The sequence below is a fragment of the Channa argus genome, chromosome 5, assembly GCF_033026475.1.
Source record: "Channa argus isolate prfri chromosome 5, Channa argus male v1.0, whole genome shotgun sequence".
Classification (NCBI taxonomy): Eukaryota; Metazoa; Chordata; class Actinopteri; order Anabantiformes; family Channidae; genus Channa; species Channa argus.
In genome coordinates this window covers 8834874-8854781 of record NC_090201.1, presented here as the reverse complement: position 1 = coordinate 8854781, position 19908 = coordinate 8834874, and the positions used below count along the sequence as shown (strand labels likewise).

Below are 19908 nucleotides of genomic sequence, written 5' to 3'. Positions count from 1 at the left end.
GAAAAGAATTTGGTCAGTAGAGCCACTAGCAACAGTTTAAAAAAAAAATTAAATCAGCTAAAATATACAAAATCCTGTCATTACTTTAACTAAAAGTTTGAACCTCTTTTTTTCCTCTCTGTCTCTTATGCTGCTTCTCTCTTTAATTTAAATTTTTGGGGCAATGAAACAACAAGGGAGCACAAGCCAGTGTCTTCGTGTGCCACTCCCAAAACTGGATAAATGCAGAGGCTTGCGTCAGGAAAGGCATCCCACATGCCAAATTAAACATCCAAATAAGTAATTTCACACGGAATCTGACATCAATACCGGATCGGTCGGGGCCAGGGCTAATAACGACCGGTGTCAAAAGCACCAGTGGCGGTTGTAGGCAGAGAAAAGGAAAGCCAAGAGTGTAGTTCGGACTATGTCAGGGAAGGCTAGATAGTTGGTTGACATGATGCAGAGAAGAAGGATGGATATACTGGGTGTCCAGGAGTCCAGGTGAAGAGGTACCAAGGCTTGAAGATTAGGAGCAGGGTCCAAGCTGTTTTACCATAGGTTGGATAGGAAGAGAAATGGAGTAGGAGTTATCCTGAAAGAGGAGTTTGTGAGGAATGTTCTTTAGGTGAAAAGAGTATCAGACAGGTTGATAAGTCTGAAGCTGGAAATTCAAGGCGTGATGTTCAATGTTGTTAGTGGTTATGCCCCACAAGCAGGATGTGAGACAGAAGAGAAGGAGAAATTGTGGAGTAAGTTAGACGAAGTGATGCAGAGTGATGCAAGTCTGTTAGAGTGGTGCAGGACATGTATGAGAGCTGTAAGACCGTGGTGATATGTGCTGTAGGTGTGACAGAGGAGTTCAAGGTGGAGGTGGGTCTGCATCAAGGATCGGCTTTGAGCCCCTTCTTGTTTGCTCTGTTGATGGACAGGCTGACAGATGAGGTTAGACAGGAATCTCCATGGACTATGATGGGAGGATTTCCATCTAGAGAGGTGAAGGTCTGCTCTGGAAAGCAGAGGATTGAAGGTTAGCTTCAGCAAGACAGAATACACGTGTTAATGAGAGGGACCTAGGTGGAACGGTGAGGTTACAGGGAGCTGAGGTGAAGAAGGTGCAGGACTTTAAGTACTTCGGGTCAACGGTTCAGAGCAACGGAGACTATGGAAAAGAGGTGAAGAGGCGAGTGCAAGCAGGTTGGAACGGATGGAGAAAAGTGTCGGGTGTGTTGTGTGATGAAAGAGTATCAGCAAGAATAAAAGCAAAGGTGGTGGTGAGACCAGCGATGTTGTTCGGTTTAGAGACAATGGCACTGAAGAAAAGACAGGAGGCAGAGGTTAAGATGTTGAGGTTCTCTTTGGGAGGGACGAGGATGGACAGGATCAGGAATGAGGACATCAGAGGGACAGCTCATGTTAGATGTTTCAGAGATAAAGTCAGAGAGGCCAGATTGAGGTGGTTTGGACATGTTCAGAAGAGAAACTGAATATATTGGTAGGAGGATGCTGAGGTTGGAGCTGCCAGGCAGGAGGTCTAGAGGAAGACCAAGGAGGAGATTTATGGATGTAGTGAGAAGACATGAAGTTAGTTGGTGTGAGAGAAGAGGATGCAGAGGACAAGGTTAGATGGAGATAATTCGCTGTGGCAACTCCTGAAAGGGAACAGCCGAAAGGAAAAGAAGAAGAAATAGGACTGCCATGATGTTGTCAAAGATGGAAAATAAATCATAATTGTTTCAACTATTTAACCGAATTTAAAAGAGGGACATTTTTATGCAGTTTAGCAGACACTCGTCTTCTCCTTCTAGTTTTGTTTCCAATAGTGTTGACACATTGTTGGTTACAAGCCTAACCTTCACCAGAAACCTTACCAAGATGAAAAAAAGAGAAAAAGCAAAAATTAGTTTGAATGACAACATCACCCCGTGAGGGCAAAGTCAACGCTTTCCAAAATTCTTATGTATTAACGTCATAATAGGCAGAAATTAAATGAGCTACGTCTCTGACTAACTGGTGTTTACACATAGTGTCAGCCCACACACACACACACGAAGGAGGACAATCAGCTACATTTTTACGTGTTACAATGCCTTCTGGACTAGGCAGATGTCCTAATAAATCGCTCCATCTTTGGTTATGCTACTACAAAAGGGTTTTGATTAGGAAGCTGAGCTCTGTAAAGATAATCCAGTAGAGCAATGCCATGCCTGTTACAATAGAAACATCATTTCACCAGTTATGAAACTGACAGAAGGTCAGAAGCTCCTTACAATATAAGTGATGCTCGACATGAGCGTGTGTAGGCATTGATGTTTCTTCTTTGTTGTGCAACGCCGACTGAACTAAACTTTTTAGGCCAAGCACGCTCACGCTCTGGCAGCCCTGCCAAAATCCACTGAGTGCTCTGCGGATTCTTCGCAGCTGTCACACAGTTATCATCACAGTCTCTTCCTCAGAGACTCTTGAAGCTCACTGTCGACAACTATTATGATTCCGTCCCTTTTGGGGGAGATTTCCAGTTCAGTGAAAACAGACTTTGCAGGATTAAATATGCAGCCATATGCATGGTTAAGGCTTTCTCTTTCTCTGAAACACACACAGGCAAACTTTACTTTTTGATCAATATCTCCCCATTATAACCTGCTGGGGCTCACAGGTGTCGACTACCCAAAATCCAATTGCATCAGGCAGGGAGTCAGTGAGGCAAAAGCAAATGACTTGTGTGTAGGAGCCTGTGTGAGTGTGTGTCTCAGCAACAATTAATCGTAGATCTTTTGTGTTCGGGAAGCAGAAGCTTCCCTTCTGTTGTCCCGCATCGTTAATGAGTAGAGCGTCTTTGTGTCAATGATATGCACCACTAGCTTCGAAACTAACCTAATGAGGACAACGCCTCTTCTCTGCTCCGTCGACACAGGGAGTAAAATCCATGCCTCATACATATGGTGCACAGAAAGAGGGTCAAGTTTACTTTTATTGGTCATGTCCGGTTGGCATACGACAATCATACATTTTTACACTTATGTTGCAGGACTAGCTTGACAGGACAAGGAAGATTTTTCTACTCACAACAAATCCCATGAAAAGCCCAGAACCAACTACGTTTATATCTATTTTGTGACTCTGGCACTTACAGTAGCTCCAAGCCCGCTCATTCATAATATATGAAGACGAAAAAACTGCTTAGAAATCTATTGTCTAAAAAACTGAAAAACTCCAATTCTTATACTGTGAGTTTGTTGAATATCTGTGAATGGATACACATTGGGTCCAAACATGGAGTATTTAAAGCAGCACGGTGCACAGTCTAAAGAATTGATGCTTCTTCACAGTCCTGCCAAGAGATGAGAAAACTGATACCACTTGATGGGTGTATAATAAATATGAAGAAGCAAGAAGCCAGCAGTCACTTATCTTAGAGCCTCACTGGAAAAACTGGAAAACAGCTCAGCTCAGTCTGGCTGTGTCTAAAGGTGATAAACAGCAGCAAAACTTCCACAAACCATTGATGTGTGCAAGCACAAACACAAACACACACTCTTTAAAATTTTCTACTTATGCTTTTGTGCTGGGGATTCATTATTCAGTTAGAGCACAGCTTGTCTGAGTTAAAGCATCTGCAAGTCAAACAGACCAGAGGTGGAACTGGGACTCAGAGAACACCCTCTTCAGCATGTACCAACTTATCTTTAACAAAAACTTAAGGCACGTCCCAGGGACATCACCAGCTTGTCATCAATACACACCTCTCCAAGGGCATACGCTTTTGGGTGTGTGTGCTCCAAATGAACATAAAGCATACTTGACTTGAAATAGAAAACACACACACACACACACACACACACACACACTTAAAGCCCTGCTCGTGTTCACCTCTCTTGCATTGTCAGATTGGAACATAAGATTTGCCCTGAACACCATCTGACACTTAACTGAGGCACACTTTCTGGCTCAGATGTCAAGCTATTAAATATTACAGGTACAGGTTCTTCATATGCTGCTAACCATGGGCGGGCATGTGTGACAGCGCGCACACACACACACACACACACACACGATGTTGCTTGGTCTACACCTGCCTTAGGGCATCCATTTGTTTAAAGGGAGTCTCTGGCATGTGGCACCTGCTGCTACACACACTTACGCCAGCCAGTACCTGTCACCTTCCACATGTCACTTATAAAACTCTTTTGTTCCACATGTGTGAGGACTCCAGTATCAGTTCAGAAAGGAGAAGAAGCAGAAGGGTGAGGAAAAGTGTTTCTATAGCACACACACACACACACACACCTCAACAATCCCTATCTGGCCCCATTGTCATTGCAAGATATTTACTCGTGTGTCAATCAGAGACCAGAAGCTCTGATTGGCTCGAAATTAAATTAGAAAATGACTGGGGCATCAATACCTGTAGCCATGAAAGAAGCGGATCAAAAGCAGGCTTATAAAGAACTGAGATGATGACAAATGGCCTTAAAATACATTAGGAGGTAAACAAACAAAACCAAGAGTCTCATAACCAGTCCAGATGGGCCATAAAAAAAAAAAAAAAAAAACATACAGGCCCACATGACAGGAGACAGGATTTTCCATACACCACGGGTTATCCAATCTGTCTTACTCCTGTTTCATTGTGAGAGTTTTCAGGCAAACAATTTCCATTTGACTCTGAATGCTCTCGCACGGCGTTCATTATATGTCAATTAGTTGCTGCTCAGAGAGGACAATAAAGCAGCTTAAATGAGGAAGAAGAGGTTTGGGTTAAACAGACAAATAAATAAGCACACAGAAACAGAGAGCAGAGGGGGGATGGTTTCGTCAGAGTCAAACGAGAAACAAATTACACCCCAAGACCACTTATAAATATTGAAGCCTTTGATCTCCACACTAGATGAGCGATTCAGTCTGTGAGGGAAATGATGAGCCTGTGTACTGTGTAAGCCCCAGGCTGCGTTATTTACACAAGGGGGTTGAACTCAGGCAAAGCTAAGCTCACTGTTAAAAAATGCAGAGATACACAGTGCAGATCACTAGCACCCCTGACTAAGCAACTCCAATAAAATTTACTGGCCTAAACTGCTGACTCTCTGCTAGAGCAAATGTGGTCTGATGACACCGCCAGTGGAGAGAAAGGTGTGAGAGGCCCCTAAAGCACTAATTTCTCTACACACACCATCACAGTAGCGGTCTGTGCATTGTGTATGTGCACCAGTTCCAGTCTAAACAAGTCAGGGCCAAAAGATAAGTGAATTAGTGCAACTGCAGAATTGTACATTTTTAGGCAAAGGCAATTATTCCAGTTATGTGCTCCTAAAACAATGTATACGTGGGTTTTTAATCAAACCGTAGCTCTTTGATGCGTGGCATCAGGTAAACAGATTTCTCCATTTAGTTCAGTGTCCGTATATGTGGACAGCTAAATAACTCAAAATAAAGGTTTTATTATTATTTATTAAAAAAACAAAAACAAAAAAAACACAGTTCATGCATGAAATGGCACCGCAACACAGGTGCCCACGTTTGCTGATAGAAAATGCGTAACTTACACTCACCTGCCACTTTATTAGGTACACATGTACAATCTAAAACAATTCACTTTTCCGGCTCTGCCATAAGTTCTACTTTTATAGTGTTAGAATTTCTCAGTTTTTCCTCAGTTTAAACTGTGATAAAAAGGTGATAATTCCACTCTCTGTTTATTATTAAGGTCAAAGTTAGTTGAGTCGTACAAGGTGGTTTGGCCATCCTTTTTAAAATAAATGACAATGCCAAAACATTAGAACCACCTCTTCTTATTCATGGCAGAGCTACTGTTTAGGATTGCATTAGCTTGTACAGGTGTAACTAATATAGTAACCACTAAGTGTAAATGTAGTAATTGGAAAAAATTTGATTTTAGCTTCACTGATTACTGCATTGCAACACTGCTCTTTTACACAGGTGAACAATCTCAATCATTGAAACATTTCATTTTACAGATTTTCTATTGTTACTACCACTAGACTGGACTAACCACACTACTAAACATTTTATTATAAGCTGGTATATACTGTATGTTAATACTGTATATACAAAGCCTCTGGACGGATTTCAGAGCGCATAAACTTTTCAAATCTAGTAATCTTCTGATAAAAATCAAAAACTGTCCAGCTAAAATTACAATTACATAGCCATTCCATCTGGCACTATAATATAACACTAGTAATGTCAAAGTGATTCTAATAGTTAATAGGAGTCAAGTTGGAGCCACAGTGCTGTTGTGCCTGCAGGCCAAAAGATCCCTATTGGAAATATTACTAGCATATCTTGTCTGTGGTTTGTCGAAGCTATCAGGAGCCATCACGCCTGACTGTCTGCACTCCAGTTGGTCCAAGAAAAGTCCTGTGCTGTGGGAAAACCCCAGGCCAGAGGATTAGATGCGAGAGAAGGGGATTTGCTGGTTAAAAGCTGACCTCTGACATGTGTACAACAGCCTTTTGATTCAACAAATCCACTCATTCTGCACTTTGCAGTCACACTGTCACTTAAGTGAAGACACATTCACTGTCATGGCTGGAAGGGGACTGGCTCACATGATGGTGTGTTACATGACAGAAGACTGATGGGACAGTTGTCAGCCTGACAGCAGAGAAAGGTTGATTACAAATTATTGTCATTACTTTAAATGCCTGTCTGATACGGTCCCTCTGTTCATGCAAATCATCTTTGGATACACTGGTGCATGTCAAAAAGTGAGAATGCAGACTTGTTTTGATTTTATTTCCAGGTGCACATTAGACTTTTTAAAAACACAAACCTACATTGTGTGTTCCCAGTGTCGGGTATCACAATCACAGTCAATTTGATCTCTTTCAACATTGAATTTAAGAACTGTTTCAGTCTGTCTGCTAGCCACAACTACAAGAGTATCAGGTTAAGAAATTAATCACTATGAAAGGCTGCCTTTCTGGTGGGTTACTTTGCTCTCTGGTTTCACGTGATTTCCAAACCGTACAAATGGAAGGCACACTCCACAGCTCATGCACTCCAGGAGCAGCACTGTTCAGTAAAGAATAATTCAGACACATTTCTTTACATGTACAGTACAAGTATGCCACAAAAATCTGGTTTAAATTCTTTAGATGCATGTCTGTTTTATGTTTCACAAGGGGAAGTTAACCAAGTGTCACTGGCAAAAATTCCAACTATTTTGTATCTAGCAAAGTACTATTCTCTCCTGCTGATTAGAGTATCTACTTTCATGAAGACTGTAAGGGAAATAAACAACACTGGAGGTAGTGGGGGGGTTATGAAACAGCATTTGGATAATGTAACCGTAAAGATTTTCATTGATCCACAGCCCAAAGTAACCACAAAAACAATGCTTAATTTTTCTAAAGTTACATTTTTTTGTGCAGCCCTCAATATCAGTGAGTGACACCAACCTCGTTTCCTAGTTTTCCCTTTCTCTCCTGAGTGCTCACACCATCTCCCCTGTTTTGTTCTGATCCTATTGTCACACTGATTGTGCAATACCTGTCTGGCACGTTGTCAAGGCAGCAGCAAACTTACAGCACTCTCATCGCCATGGCAACCAGTCAACCTGCCCAAATAAACTTGGCCAGATGAGCGATACACAAGAGAGATAAAGGGAGTGTAGAGCTCTTAGTAGCAACTAAGACGGCATTTTTAAGAATAAGGGTGATGATGGCTTCAGTGAGGTAACTTTGTCAATACTCGCTCCCATTATCCATCCATCTTGACTCAGGGTCTGCGCTTGTGAGTAGTGCCCTCTCTCTTTGCCAAGTCTCTAAAACATCCAGGCAATACAATTCAGATCCTCATGTCTCAACCGGCTTGTGATCAAATTTGATCTGGGATGTCATGTCATCAGTCTTTCCATTTGTCTCTTTCACTTTAGGTCTCTTGAGTGAACTGTAATACAGGAAAAAAGAAACGTGTTTGAGGTCATTTTGGAAGTTCATTTTCAGGGACTGCAGCCATGGCTCTTCGGTTGGTCGGCCCGTGCACCAATTCTGAGTGAAACATTTCAGATTTCGGTAAAATAGGATAAAGCCAAATGACTTTGGAGACCACCCAACCTTTCCTCTAGTGGCACAGGGAGGTTCAAAATAATGTTTTTATGGGAAATGTCTTAAGTTTTGGATGGATCGCAAAGTAATCTAGTACAGATATACATAGCCCAGAGGATGAATCCTAATGACTTAAATTAGGTTGACATTTGTGGTTTGGAATGAAATCTTACTGACTTTCAGATGGATTACTCTAACATTTGGCATTCATGTAGCCCTCAGGGTGAAGTGCATTGCACTTCATGATCCCATCTCATTCATTCATTCATCCAACATCATGATCGCATAAAGATGAGCTTGATATTAATGTAAACTCCAAACATGAATTTTGGTATCTGTCAAAAACAAAATTCAGCATTGGACAACTATGGCAAAAGAGCCAACTGGTAGCCCTTTTTCTGAGAAATGTTTGTGAACTGTTTCCTATAAAACATCACCAGCATCTAGCAGAAGCACAGTCACTACAATGAATAGTAGTCTTGTTTGCTTACATGTGTACGTGCAGACCTAAGGTCTTAGTGAAGCAGTGTGTTACTCCTGGCCCTATGTCAGAGGAAGCTGGCCATGCTTCAGAGCATTTTTTCATCTCCTGCTTCCTGCCCTCCCCAATTCTCCCAGCACCCAGATCAGATAGATACCTGAAGAGTTTGGCACTAAGAACCAACCTACTCTCTCATCCATGAAATACAGCCTTCACTTAAGAACCTCTCTGCTATTAATACTCACTTGCGCACTCATATACACACGTGAATACACAGGCACATGGACTGAAGAAAAAAGGCAAATGCACAACAGGGACAAAGTGTCAGTGAACCAGTTGAACAGAAGCAGGAACAGCATCACAGCTCATCCATCCTATTAGATTCAGTCCTGACTCATGCAGAACTGCGAGCAGAACCAAGACGGCACCTCGCCCACTCTTCAGATGATGACAAATCAAAAAGAGACAAAATACCAACAGGGGGAGGATGACAGAGAATGAGATGGAGCGAAACTGAGCCTTTCAAAAGTAGATATCAAAGAAATAAAATTAAGTATTTTCTCCTCAGTGCTCCTTGTTGAAGTGGCTATTGGGGCCTTTGCGTCAAAATTACACAGCAGCAGTCAATTCTTTCAGGTCGATTTGCCACTTTTGCCGACCAGTAATCAGACGGCTGGTTGTATCAATAAACCAATCAAATAATTTTACACTGCAGAGTCATCAAGCTCCTCTTTTGCAGTTTAGAAATATTAGGTTTTAATGGGCTTTGGGGTCTGTAATGAATATTGGACACATTATTAAAGTAACGAGAAGGTCACAGTGTAACTGTCTCTCGAACTTATAGATTAACCCTATTGTGTAATACAGTACTTTAGGTCTGGGTATTTAAAACTTGTTTGTATCTAAAAATTGATCATTCGATTGCAATTTATACTTGAGCATATGATGAGGATGCTGAACAAGGGAACATACAGGGTTGCTATTGTACAATGCTGACCTCTGTTGGCTGCTGTAATCTTAATCAGGGAACACTCAACTAAATCTTCCAGCACTTTTAGGAAATCCATCCATCCAGCACTGTGTTCAAATGCACCGTTTATACGGCATGGATCAAGGATTTACACACACACACACACACACACACACGGGAACAGGTGGCTGGACAGAAAGAACGAGGGGTGGGATAAAACAAGAAGAGGAGAAAATCAAAGAGGTCTTTGAAGTGGTGCACTGCTTAAACCTCACTGCACTGGGTAGGTGGGCTCTAAACTGGATGGATGAGGCTATGATAACAGACATCGTTCAAAAATCCAGTTCTTTGCTAATTCCAGTTCCTTTAATGTAAGGATTTTGTTGTCAGCTTTGGCGATGGAAATGGTCATCAAAGGATAGACTCTTATATTTGATTCCTTTTTCTCAAGCACTAATATTAGCAGAGCATAAGTTTGATGGATTAACATCTTTTGTACATTGACAGCTTCCTGAGTTTATGTTTTCTAATGACATAGGTCACCACCACTGTACCTGTATTTTTTTTCTTTGGTGGCACTTTCGAAAAACTATATGTACAGGCATTTATGTTCACTTGAGAGGGATTAAAATGATAAAACTTCATTTCCTAAGTCATCTATCACCATCAACAAATCAAATTGTCTTTTTAACAAATACTTTAATGACCAATGACATTAAAACTGTGTGTAGTGCTAATAAGCAAATATTAGCATATCAACATCAAATTAACATCAACTTGAACACATTTAACATTATACCTTCTAAACATCAACATGAGGGCAGATCATCGTTGTGAAGATGTTTGCATGTAGGTGTTTGCATTTGGATCAAAGCACTGCTTGTGGAGCTGCTAGCATATCTACACACTGTTAATAAACGCATATAAACCAAACATCTCTGGGTTGCAACGGAAGACTAAAACCTTTTTACAGTTTGACATTTTGGATACATTTTACTTTAGTATTTAAAATTCTTATTTACTTGCAGCCCTATGTCCATTACCTCCAGCTCTACACCATAACTACTTACAGAGAAATGCTTTGATGAATTTAGGACAAATCCATTACAATAAGTGTTTTTAAGCATCCTGAAATTAAGTGTATATCTGGTAAGACTACTCAGATCTTGTGCACTTTTGAGCCCATGGAGCTTTTATTCCCTCAGTGTACTGCGAGTTCTCAGAATGAGAAAGAAGGTGAGCAGGTTTGTTTACTCTTATATAAAGTTTACTCTAACTGCTCCGGACCAGTGATAATGCAACAGCAAGGGGGCACAAGCCAGTGTCTTCTTGTGCCAGTCCCAAGTCTGGATAAATGCAGAGGGTAATGTCAGGAAGGGCATCCGACGTAAAACATGCCAAATTAAACATGCGAATCGTGACAATGACTTCCATATCGGATCGGTCGGGGCCCGGGGTTAACAACGACCGCCACTGGTGCTGTTGACCTACAAGGTACTGATGGGACTACTGTTGGTCGAAGACAAAGAAGGAGAGGAGGAAGATGTGTACGTAGGCAGAGAGAGAAGAGGAAAGCTAAGAATGTAGGACTGACCGTAGGGACTTTGAGGCTAGAGAGTTGATTGACATGATGTGGAGAAGGAAGGTGGACATACTGCGTGTCCAGGAGACCAGGTCTAAAGGTAGTGATAATGTGTCAATGTGATCAGTGATAATGTGTTACCCAATGATTAAGAAAAGTGTGAATGTATGTGATTGGCAAATAATGAAAGCGGAGTAGACAGGGCAATGATATCAGCTAGCTGAAGTCATGGGCTGAGCCCTCCACCAGCCAAAGAGCATGGAGTCCGTGACAGGAGAAATGGTCAGAATGACATGAATTAACTCTCTACCGGGGTGGGCTGGTGTGAACAGTGCACAGTAAATGCTAACTTGCTGCACATATGACAGCCATGAACCTGCCTCTTTTTATTTTCACTGACAGTTCAAAGGAAGTTTAGCACGCTAAGCCTTCATTAAGGCATGGATCAGCACCAGGGCAAAAATCAGGCTGAATTAGTATCGCTGGAGCACAAGTCAGAGAGAATTACAGGGGTCTGCTGAACTAACAAGGGTGAAATTTAGCTACTAGCAGCACAAGATCACAAGTATGTTGTGCAAATTTACAATAACAGTGGAATACATCCCTGTTGTGCATCAAAAGTGAAGGGACCACTTTCACACTTTGTTCCAGATTGTGTATGTTTGAGCCTTTCATTATTACATCTCTGACGGTGATTTGTGAGGTAGCAAAACTTTACATGTATACAAGTGTTCTTATATACACTTTTCTCATTCTCATTCATTTTCTGAAATAACACAAATGTGTGATTTACTTCTGAGCCTCTTTTCTTCTGTGCTTGACACTCTCGTTCACTCCTGTTTGCTCCCCAGATACAGTAAAAGCTCTTACCATCAGCGTTGTCATCACTGATCTCCCATTTCCATGTTAAATGACAGATGAGTACAGAGACAGTAAAAAGAGAACGATTAAATAACCCCCATGTTTAGTTCACCTCCTTTCCTATGTCCTGCTGAAACACATTCATTCACTCGCCCAGACACTATTTTACGTGAGGGACTAGACTAAAGGCACTGATGCCTATCGCTCTTAATTCAAATGCATGAGCACCTGTTAGAGATGACCTTGATAACAGAAGCAGATCAGAGTAAAGCTACTGGCTTAACAGTAAAACGGCCTAGTAGCTGATGGTATGCAATAGTCAACAGGATCAGATCCCACCCTACCTACCAGGTGTATCCCTGAGCTACCCGGGCACCCCCCCCCCCCCCCTTGCGGGTATGGGTTAAATGCAGGGAAAGAATTTCAGTGTAACACGTATGTGCTCAATGACAATAAAAGGTGGTTCTTCTATTTCAGAAGCTAAAAGAAACACTACAGACGCCCACAGCCGTGCTATACAATTAACCTCTATTAAGACTGTATGAGAGAGAATAGGTTGGGTTTGGTTAGATCGCAGTGTTTGATACAGCTGAAAACAACAAATGCAGTTTGTGCATATTAAGGAATTATTGTCTTTATTCCTGATTACAGGGCACAACGTGGATGCTTTTGTTTAATTTTTTTAATCACTTGACCGTTTCATGCTGTAGATTAAGAGCTGCAAAATGATGAAGGGATAGCTTTGTAGTAATACAGGCCTTTATACCTTTGCTTGATCCTAGTACAGACCTGTGATAGTGTGGTTGTTATCACCCATGACTCCTCCACTCCAGCACATTTCTGGTCTGTTATGCAACAGTTTGGATTTTGGATTTGAATAACTGGGCAGTTTAATGTGCTTCTCCCAAAACAGAGAGAAATATCAGAACTAACAAAGCTAATTTGAAACATCTTAGGACAGCATCTTTATTTGACATAACAGTTTGATGGTTACAAATATGCTGCAGATGGAGCTGAAATGAGGAAATATAATTTGAAAGTGTAAATTACTGTGGTACCTGTTGGGTGTGGAAATTTGAGAAAGTTTAATATAAAACCTAACTCTTGTCCTTATTAGGCTTCACTAGAAATGTTAAATCTAATCTACACAAATACAGTATTTATAAATCTGCTATCCTATCACCATTGTAGGATGTAAAATGAGAAATATTGTACTGGAGAGATAATGGCAGTTACAAAGACAATATAACAACAAAACAAAATTAACACACAGGTCACATGATAAGAATAATTACTGTCAGCTCAGTTTAAATATCACTAAAAAAAGAGAAGTCCCAGTGGTGAGGGTGCAGTCAAGGTGTGTTGCTGACATGCTAAATGAGAAAATGGCTCTTATGTTGACAGGGGATCACTGAGCTGTCTCCCTCCATTTACCGTATGTTACAGTTTTAAGTGATGACACAACATAAAAAAAAAACATCATTACACTACATTATATCCTTCTCTAACCCCATCACTTAATGTTCAAATGACAGTTTACACAACTTTGGTAAAAAAAAAAAAAAAAAAGTATGTTATGTAGATACCTAGAATACAATGTTACACGCTACAAACTGAATACAGTATAAGAACAGAGCACCAGAGCAGCCTAACACTCACCGGTTCTCCTTTTGCGCAACCATAACCCACCTAGTGGATAGGATGACACTATTGTACCTGTTGTTGCGCTATACAGCTCACTGACAACACATCCATTTATCTTTTAGACAGGTTTACTCTCTTGTTGGGAAAGGCTTCATATAAACTCTTGTAAATGTGGCATGAGGATACACAAACAGAAACAAAATTTCTCAAACACTTTCCAGCTGCATGCATCTGCTCTGGGGTGTCACACTAACATTATTACCAGATAATAGGGATCATTTCCCCTCATCTGATAGTGTTAAAAATACACAGCCAGCCAATAAAACACGCAGCACAATGTGACTTTATTGCCACATGTCAAACTGAAGGGTCATAACATATGGCTGGCTATGGAAAAAACAAAAAACAAAGAAAACAGTAAATTATGTTGTTATCATGACTTGACCATACATTCAGAACATCTGATAAAATTACATCAAGGAATCAAAGTGATTTTTCTTTCCAAGGGCATTACAACACAGTGCATTTGAAATAAATCAAACAATATGGGATTGAGTGCTTGCTTTCAACAAATGTTTCTTTGCATGTGATCATTAATAAAACCTCCATGTGCAGAGCTGAAATGAGGAATACATCAGGAATATAACTGAGGTCTTTTCTCTATCTCTAACATCTGTGTCTGTTCCTGGCTCTTTAATTCTGATGCTGGGATTTCATTGGAATTCAGCAGCTGACCGTCAGGCCCCTCAGGATCACAGCTGGCTGCATGTGCAGACCACCTTTGTTGCCGTCGCAGCCACGCATAATCTTCACAGAGTGCGAGTCATTACAGTCCAATCAAATGCTGCGTTTGCCTCATTGTAGTTAGGGGTGATTCAGGAGGAAAACAAGGTAAAAAGGCAGATTAGAAAAAATGGAGAGGGAGAGGGAGAATGAAATAGAATAAAAGCAGAGAAATGAGACGGGACAAGTTTAGCCCAACACTGAGTGCCCAAAGGTCAAACTATGATTTATATCAGGTTTCACAGCTCCCTGGGTTTGCATTATGTGAGAGCATCAGTCATATATCACATGACCCCGCGGCCCTGTCAAAGTCTAACCTCTTCAAAATAAATCTCCTTTAATGAGAAAGGCAAAACACGCCATTTAAAAAATAAAAAGCCCAGTTTAACAAGTCATTTGCATCCTGACCCGTGAGTGCTACCATACTGTATGCTGATGCTGCTTTCTCCTTCCAAAATAAGAACAGGGAGTGGTTTCATCGCTGGAAAATATCAAGCGAGAGGATTGACATTATCCATGCCAATACCCAGACACTGCTTTAGTAATAAATCTGCTAACTTTCTATTGTGTGGCACCGACCACCAGTGGCTTCTTCTCTTTCTTTCTCTTTCACCTCCAGTCTTCTCCTCTGCTGCAATAGCCAGAAGCCATTCAAATGCCTGAGCACCCTGACAGTTTTATTTGCCAATCCGTGTTGTTAACACAGCGTGAATAGCAGCGCGGCCTTGTGTTATGCAGATCAGAATGGGTTACCGAGGGGACAGACGTCAGCAAGCCATTCAGATTGGGGTTAAAACTCAACTTTAATTCCTCTTGTTCTACTGCAGAATTTTTTTTTTTTTTTTTTTTTTTTTAAAAAAGCCCCTCAACTTTTAGCCTGCTAATGTTTCAGCTAAGGCCCTGCTGAATAGGGCCAGCTTTGTCCATCTCTGACAAGACCTTAACTGAAGTTTTTTGTTTTGCTGCTGGCTGGAAGAAATGAAGAAATAGCAAATGGCAAGGTCCAGTGGTGTGAATCCACCTTTCTAATCTGAACTATATCCGACTGTGTAACCTTTTAAGCATACAGTACTACAGCTCTAAAACACACCGCCACTGTGTGGAAGAGGATCATGTGATCCGGTCGATTAGATAGAGCAGATTCACACTCAGGCACATGTTAATAAGACTGGTAATGAGTGTCATTAGCACAGGAAAAAAAAAATCAATCAAGCCAAAGGCAAGCATTAATAATTCAAGAGGAGCATGTTGTGCAGGGAGAACCTACTCCTATTCCTAACCTGCCTCCAGCGGCCGACACACCTTTCTAAGGTACACAGGCACACTCACACACAAGCAGCCAGGTAACAGAATCAAGGTTGCAGAGCTATTAGGGTGATCAGAGCCACCCGAGGTTCCTCTTCCCAAAATGGTCGACACCATATGCCAAAGGATGTGCTGAGGAATACTGAGAGAGGACCAGTGTCCAGGTTCTTCCACCAGGGTTTCGAACTGGCCCGTTATGCTTGGCACATTACCAGAGGGTGCTAGCCAATGGGGATTCATCCAGTATGGATGAAGGGGTTTTAATTTAAAGTAGCAGCTGCTCTACAGCAAATTGATGAGGCTGGAAACCCTGCACAGAATCCTAATTTTAGTTTCTTTTGTTTTAACTGATCCCGTCTGTTTTAGTTTTTTTCTTCTCCTCTTTAAATTTAGTTTGCTGTATGGTCTTAACACGTTAATTTGAGCTTACCTTGTGTTTTGAGTGTCCACTTTTTATGAAAGGGTAGAAATATAGTTGACTTGACATTCTTTTAGTAACTAGGATTTTTTTTTTTAAATAAACCTTTATTGTACTTGTTTGCGTAGACAAGCTTTTGGTTTTAAAACCCACATCTGAGTCAAATAACATCTACAGCAAATTCTTGAGGGTAATGTTTTGGTTGTCCTGAGTGATTTTAAATACCCAACACTAGACTGGCTCCTCTCTTTGCTCTGAATAGGAAATGCTTCAACACACTCAGTCAACTTGCCATAAAAGACCAGCCTAAAACAGCCCCAGGAGCTTAGTTTAGTGGAAACATCTTATATAGAGGCTGTACAAAGGAAGTACAAAGGAGGAGAGGAAGAAAAGAAAATAACAAGACATAAAAACAGTGTGTACTGTACACTGATCAGCCACGACATGAATGCTGTGGTAAACTGGGGTCAATATGGTCACTCTGACCAGACCAGACCTGTGTTTCAGGTTGCCCACTGATCATGGCCAACATTACAATTTTGCCATTCCGGTCCCAGGTCCAACACAACTTTAAAAATGTTAATGTTGTGGTTGATTGTTGTATATACATCTACTGAATATTTAGACAGTCATCAATATTTCAGTGAATTCTGATACATGTTAAAACTGAGGGGCATGGTGTAATGTAGCCTGGTTGCATTTACCATAAGTTTTCTAGTAGCTCATCTTGTTCTGGTTATGCTTCAGACAAACAAGAAAAGTCTAACAACTTTCCTGAACTACATATGAGAGGAAAAATGTATGTGGTGCTTTAAAACTAATTAAACTTTAATAATAAATAATTAAAAAATAAAATCACACCAATCAAAGTAAAAATACATATTACATACTCTACTTCATAATATGCAAATAATCCATTCTAGTGTAGTTCTTTCATCACCGCTTCACCAGTGTAGGTGTGCGTTCACCTAGAGGTCCTGGTAACACAGGACTTCACTATGGTTACTATCTTAGTGTGTTAGGATGCTAAAAGTTATTATTAAAGAGTAATTTGGCTGGGATTGACTGGATGATAAATTGTATGAGTTTCATTCGAAATCATAGATTACAACGCACAAGAGAAAAAGCTCTAAGATTAATAAAGTAATTAGGAGTAATATGTTAAGTGATATCTAAAAAAAAAAAATTGCTAGCAATATGACAACCTGATAAACACTAAGCTTTAGTCATCTGATAAACACACGACATCTGCTATGTGCACACCTGCATGCTCCAACTCTCCAGCTTTAACCCAAGGGTCACCTAAAGTCCACCACATTCCAGAACACACCATTACTGCCATATCTTGCAACAAATAACATGAAAAGACATTGATTTTTGCTTCAAAAAGCAGAAAAGAAATGTATTCTGAGAAACAAAGAGATAATCTGAGTTACAAAACAGTTTTTTTTGCCTCTGCACATAAAGTTGGAACTCTTTACTCTGTGACGCTTTATTATTAGTTCGAGAGGAAGAAGTTTACTTTTTATTGTGAGACTGCAAAGACAGACAATTACAGGCTGCATTCCTGAGCCCACTGTTGCCCCTCTAATAGTTGACTTTACAGCAAAGGATGCAGTTTGGAACCCCTGACTATTCTAAATCTCCACTGGAAGAAAAAATGCCCCCGTGGCTGCACCTCTACTAAGGTGGTTTCTAGCTGGTTGATTGTGCTTACGCCACAGTATTGTAGTTTTATGTGATTTACGCAATAGTTTATGGGGAAAACCACCATCAAGAATGATTCTGCAGTGCAACATAATGAAGTCACACCATTTAAATTGTGCAAGTGCAACTAGAATTTAAATGCAAATAAACTATTATACTTTCCTCACACTGCTCAGTGCTGCTGAACATATCATTTTGGACTTTCTACTACTAATCCTCTATGAACCAATTCAAGCAGCTTACTGTGTTTCACAATTACAATGTACTGTTTGTAATGAGTACATAATGTGCCTTTGGGTTTAGTTTTTCCCACAATCTGAGCTTCAGCAGCCACTAAACAGTAAAGAGACAGCAGTATAGGGCAACTAACAACATCTCCATTAAGTCTGTGCTGCTAATCACATGACTTTTTACTTAGTGACTGGTGTTTTTTTGGAATCAGTAAAGACTGGTAACCTCACCTATGTGGTGTTTCCACTTTCACAGCAGGACCATTTATCTTTACAATACAGTTTGTTTGACAACATAAGCAATTTTATGTCCCACCAGGCCTGAATTCTCCCAAAAGGAAGTGAAAACTATTATTTTAGAGCACACTGTGGCATTACAGTGTTTGCTTCACAGTAGTCTGGATGGCTGATTGCATTCAAAGTCCCAGGGTGTATGATGCCTTCTCCTGAATACTACTCTTTTTTTAAGAACGCTTTAGAAACATTAATACAGATAAATAATGCAAATAGCTTGGGACTTAATCAGCAGCTTTTGTGTCAGTTAGTATTAATTCTGTGAAGACTAAACGTAGGAAAGCATCAGACGGTAAAAGTTTGATTTGGATTGGTCTCCTTTCTATGATATGGCTGTGTTTTTGTGATGTTGTTACCTCCATTTATGCAGGGCAAAGCCAGGACACTGTTCTCTGCAGCTGATACAGGGCTGTCCTCTCTGTGGCTCATCTGCAGGGTGCCGCTTGGGATAAACAGACAGAGGATGGTGGGTTATGGCTTTCAGTAGCAGATCCAGGACTTTTGTCCTTTTACACCAAACTACCTGGGACTCAAAACTGCCAGAAGGCCACTGGCTAAGTCTTGGCTTCCCAGGAGTCAATAGACCTACAAGGCTTTTTCTGACTAGATGGATTTTAAAGCACCACGACATACAGTAGCAATACTGTGCACACATATTTTAAAGGGAGTTGGCCGTGTAACCTGCGTTAATTACAACAAACAGACAGTGATTAGATTAAATATAAAATAACCTCTAAAAGCAATTTTTGTGTAGAGATCAGGTGATATGCCACTTGTTGAAACAGAAAGAAACCTGTTTTTAATCATTCAGGCTGGTAATGCGTCTTGTGCCACTGCTGTCAAAACAGAGCGCATGTAACTCGATTCCCTTAGCAACAGGACATAGAGGAAACAGGAAAAAAAAAAACTTCACATCTAAGGATGATTTTTTTTTTCTAATTAAAGCGCAAATACAAGCTGACACATGCGCTATAGAAACCATTAAAAGCGTTCGAACCCTAACTTTGTCTTGCCCACCTACCGGTCTGCTGGAGTCTCCCCTCTTTGAGCTGCGACTGAACATGACAGGCTGATCCTCGAACAGTAGAAGCACAGGCGGCTACTAGCGAGACAAATGGCGCACAGGAGATCAATATCGAATAACCACCACGACTTTCCTCAATGCACCGAGCCCTGGCTGCAGTCCGATCCTATTAACCTCTCATTAATGACTGCTGCGCTGTTCCGGGGGGCAGCTCCACCCTGTTTCCTCGCAGCCAATAAAAGACTGGAACAAAATTCTTTCAAGAAAAATGGGACAAACTATAATTTGGATTAAGCCGGAGAGATGCAGCGGTAAATAACAGTGTGGATGAGTTGTGACGTCCAGTCTGAGCACTTCTCGGCGCAAATAACAGACTCTGTAATCGCCGTGTAAATAAATGTGTTATGCTTGTGTTCTCCTTCAGACACTCCGTCCACGCACGTGCATTTAATAATGTTTTTTATCATTTGCTAGAATTTGCATTATGTGCCAAAGGATTCATCCGCTTTTATAAACTCTAATAAATACTTAAACATTTTTTCTATTTTACCGCTTGAGTCA

The 19908-nt window shown here is 40.8% G+C and overlaps 1 protein-coding gene across 1 annotated transcript in view; it reads right to left on the bottom strand.

The window, feature by feature from the left end:
- The window catches only part of prickle2b (prickle homolog 2b), an 83333-nt gene extending 63726 nt beyond the window's left edge, over positions 1-19607 (bottom strand). Inside the window, exons 1-2 of the mRNA XM_067505301.1 lie at positions 19345-19607; positions 18680-18765 (exon numbers count right to left, since the gene is read on the bottom strand). Of these exons, the coding sequence (XP_067361402.1) occupies positions 18680-18765; positions 19345-19386 (128 nt within the window). The 5' untranslated portion in view covers positions 19387-19607. The remainder of the gene's footprint in view (positions 1-18679; positions 18766-19344) is intronic.
- Between the last annotated feature and the right edge of the window lie 301 nt (positions 19608-19908).